Source organism: Otolemur garnettii, unplaced genomic scaffold (genome assembly GCF_000181295.1).
Source record: "Otolemur garnettii isolate 467f Iridium unplaced genomic scaffold, OtoGar3 scaffold00152, whole genome shotgun sequence".
Lineage (NCBI taxonomy): Eukaryota > Metazoa > Chordata > Mammalia > Primates > Galagidae > Otolemur > Otolemur garnettii.
Window position 1 is genome coordinate 4648242 of NW_003852547.1, and position 3671 is coordinate 4651912.

Here is a 3671-nt window from a genome sequence, read left to right on the forward strand (position 1 = left end):
AATTTTTCTATAAATCCAAAAGTGTTATAAAAAGTAAATTTTATTAAAAGTATTCTTAAATTTGCACACATTTCTATGTCATTGAATTTGCTACTAAATTTCCAGGTAACTCTTATGAAATTGAACTCAGATTATGCCTTGAATGTTGTCTGAGTTCAAAATTGCCCAATATTGTTAATCTTTTTACTGTCGGTCATACTACTCACTTCTCTTTATCTGCCAGCAAACTTCGCAACAAACTGGGCACAGATTAACGATTATTATCTCTTTACTATAAAACCGAATCTGCCAGCAGATGCCACAGCTTCCACTAAGCAAAGGAGCTGATCGTCATGGCAGATGAAAATTTGTGCTATGAAGGAATACCTTTCCCGAGGGTCACTTTCAAACCTGAAATCCTCAGAAAAGCACGAGAAGAGTTTGTGATGAAGGATGAAGATGTAGTACTAGTTACTTTCCCCAAATCAGGTAAGGAATAGAATCCTGACCTGAGAAAGGCTGTGGTTGTGTTCGGCGTTCCTTCAGTAGATGGTTGGAGAGCCTTCCTTCTTTCCTCCCTCCCTCCCTCCCTCCCACTCTTCATCCCTCCCACCATCCCTTCCTGTTTCTTTTTATTTTATTTTATTTTATTTTTTTTTGAGACAGAGCCTCATGCTGTTGCCCTGGGTAGAGTGCTGTGGCAACACAGCTTACAGCACCCTCCAACTCTTGGGCTTAAGCGATTCTCTTGTCTCAGCCTCCCAGGTAGCTGGGACTACAAGTGTCTGCCACAATGCCCGGCTATTTTTTGGTCGTAGTTGTCATTGCTGTCTGACAGGTCTGGGCCTTGTACCACCAAGCCAAGAAAATGTGTTTTTAATTTTTATAGAAATGGGATCTTGTTCTATTATTCAGGCTGGTCTGCCACTCCTGGCCTCAAAAGTGATCCTCCCGCCTCTTCCTGCCTGGGATGACAGGCTTGAACCACCCCCTCTGGGGCTGGTTGGAACACTTTCTATATGCTAGGCAATGTGCAATGCTTTTGGGGTGGGGGTGGAGCCATGGCTAGTACCAGGTACATTCAGAAATCAGGATTCGGTTGGGGAATTACACATAACATGAGCATTCAGAGGGGATAATCTACAGTATTAGAACCCACAGGAGTGAATCCAAAGGCAGACTCAGGTGTATTTATCAGCAGGGAGAAGGATGACCACTCTAGTCCTAGAAGAAATATTTTATTTTATTTTTATTTTTATTTCTTTATTTATTTTGAGACAGAGTCTCACTATGTTGCCCTCAGTGGACTGCTGTGGTATCACAACTCACAGCAACCTCAAACTATTGGGCTTAAGTGATTTTCTTGCCTCAGCCTCCCAAGTAGCTGGGACTACAGGCACCTGTCACAACACCCAGCTATATTTTTGTTGTTATTGTTATTTAGCAGGCCCCAGCCAGGTTTGAACCCATCAGCCTCGGTGTATGTGGCTGGCGCCCTACCCACTGAGCTAGAGGCCCTGAGCCAGCCCTGCCATTTTTTTTTTTTCGTAATTGTCATTGTTGTTTAACAGGCCTGGGCTGGTTTCAAACCCACTACCCCCAGTGAATGTGGCTAGTGACCTAGCCACTGAGGTATGGGTGCTGAGCCCTAATAGAAGAAACAGAATTTAAATTGATATGAAAAGAATAAAAGTGAAATTACTCGGTGAGGAGGGATATTTCCACATAGAAGAAGCTTCCTGGGTAATGGTCAGGAATTAGAAAAGGACCTGACAAATCCAAGGGACTGGAAGGTGGAGATCATAATTTTATGGGAGTGGGGTTGGAGGATAAGAGTCTGCATGCAAATGGGGCAGCGCAAGTGGCAGGGCCCTGAAAAGACAAGAGCAATGGGAACTTATTCAAAGACTTCAGCAAATGGCCAAATGGAGGAAGCAATCCAAACACCCATCGACAGATGAGGGATAAACAAATTGGCATATAGATACAATGAAATATGTATCCTTCCTTCAAAAGGAAGAAAATACTGATGCATGCTAGAGCATGGATAAACCTTGAGGCCTTTAAATGAAATAAGCCAGTCACAAAAATGCACACACTGCATGGTTCTACTTATGTAAGGTGTTGGAGTTGCCAAGGTCACTGAAAGGGAGAGTACAAAGGTGATTAACCAGAGACTGGAGGGAGGGGAGAGTGAGGAGTTGTTGTTTAATAAGTACAGAGTTTCAATTTTGCAAGATTTAAAAGTTGTGGAGATTGGTTGTACAACAACAGGACAATATTTAACACTTCCAAACTGTATGCTTAACAGTGGTACATTTTATGTTATATGCATTTTATCATAATTTTATTTTTTTAAAGTCAGATTGAAATGAGTGACCATCACTTTTCCTTCTTTATCCAGGAACACACTGGTTGATTGAGATTCTCTGCCTGATTCAGTCCAAGGGGGATACCAAGTGGGTCCAGTCTGTGCCCACCTGGGAACGCTCACCCTGGATAGAGCTTGAGTCTGGGTTTGCACTAGCAAATAAGGAGGGCCCACGCTTGCTCACCTCCCACCTCCCCATCCAACTCTTCCCCAAGTCTTTCTTCAGTTCCAAGGCCAAGGTCAGTGCACAATGGTCAAGGCATGTTTGACCAATGCCTTTCAAACATGAATATGCCTATAACCACGTGGAGTCCTTGTTGAAATGCATTGTCACTTGAGAGGTCTGGATGGGAGCTAAGATTCTGCATTAGGTGTTACCAGTGTGGCTATTCCAGGAACTGTAGGTGAATGCAAGGGTATGACCCATTTCCTATACCATGCCAGCAAAATACAAACCAGGAATAAAGTGATATGATAATTCCAGAATCTTAGGAAGCCATAATTTAAGCTTAGCTAAAATTTATAACTGCACTATATACTGAATAAGTCACTTTGTATTGCTCTAAAAAGAAGTGAGCCAATCTTAATTCAGTAAGGGCCTCTCGTCGTTGAGAAGACCCAGAATTATTCACATGGAAAGCAGCACATTTGTAAATAAACGTGGAAATCCAGGGTGATTGCTCTGATTTCATAGTTTTTCCAACCTCTGTGTTTTACTGTGTGTAGCTGTCTGTGAAGATGAGCAGCCACACAGATCTCCCTGGTGGCTGGACAGTGATCACTAGAAGGGCCAGTCATTATCCAGGATTGAATATGTGTCAGACCTTTCTTAGAAACTTACTTTCTTTTAAGAGGAAAGAAAGGAATGCAGGGAGAAAGGAAGGGCGGGGGGGCTGAAGGCAGGGATGGAGGGAGGGCAGGAGGAAGAGAAACATGATTTCTCAGGTGCTGATGGATTTGTGAAGTTTTACATTTGATGGTGTTGCAAGGCCAAGAAGCGGTGGTGGTTTGTAAATTTTTAAAATATTTTTTGCTAAAACTAAATTGAGAGATTTACCATTATATTCTCCTCTCTTAGACGTTTTGCCTTGTGCAGCAGCACAATGAATCTGTCACAACACATCTCTTTACATGTGTCCTATCAGTGTTCAGTAAATCCTTGTGTGGGGAGACTGAGGCCTCTAGAGAGACAAGGACTAGAATAATGGCACAAAGAGAGTGGGGCAGAATTCAAAGGAAAATTTATTTTTACTTATTTATTTATTTTTTGAGACAGAGTCTCACTATGTTGCCTTTGGTAGAGTGCTGTGGTGTCACAGCT

The 3671-nt window shown here is 42.4% G+C and overlaps 1 protein-coding gene across 1 annotated transcript in view; it reads left to right on the forward strand.

Annotated features, from left to right (window-relative positions):
* Positions 1-294: 294 nt before the first annotated feature.
* LOC100949505 (bile salt sulfotransferase-like) overlaps positions 295-3671 on the forward strand; it is a 13026-nt gene continuing 9649 nt past the window's right edge. The window contains exons 1-2 of the mRNA XM_003799563.3: positions 295-468; positions 2384-2589. Of these exons, the coding sequence (XP_003799611.1) occupies positions 333-468; positions 2384-2589 (342 nt within the window). The 5' untranslated portion in view covers positions 295-332. The remainder of the gene's footprint in view (positions 469-2383; positions 2590-3671) is intronic.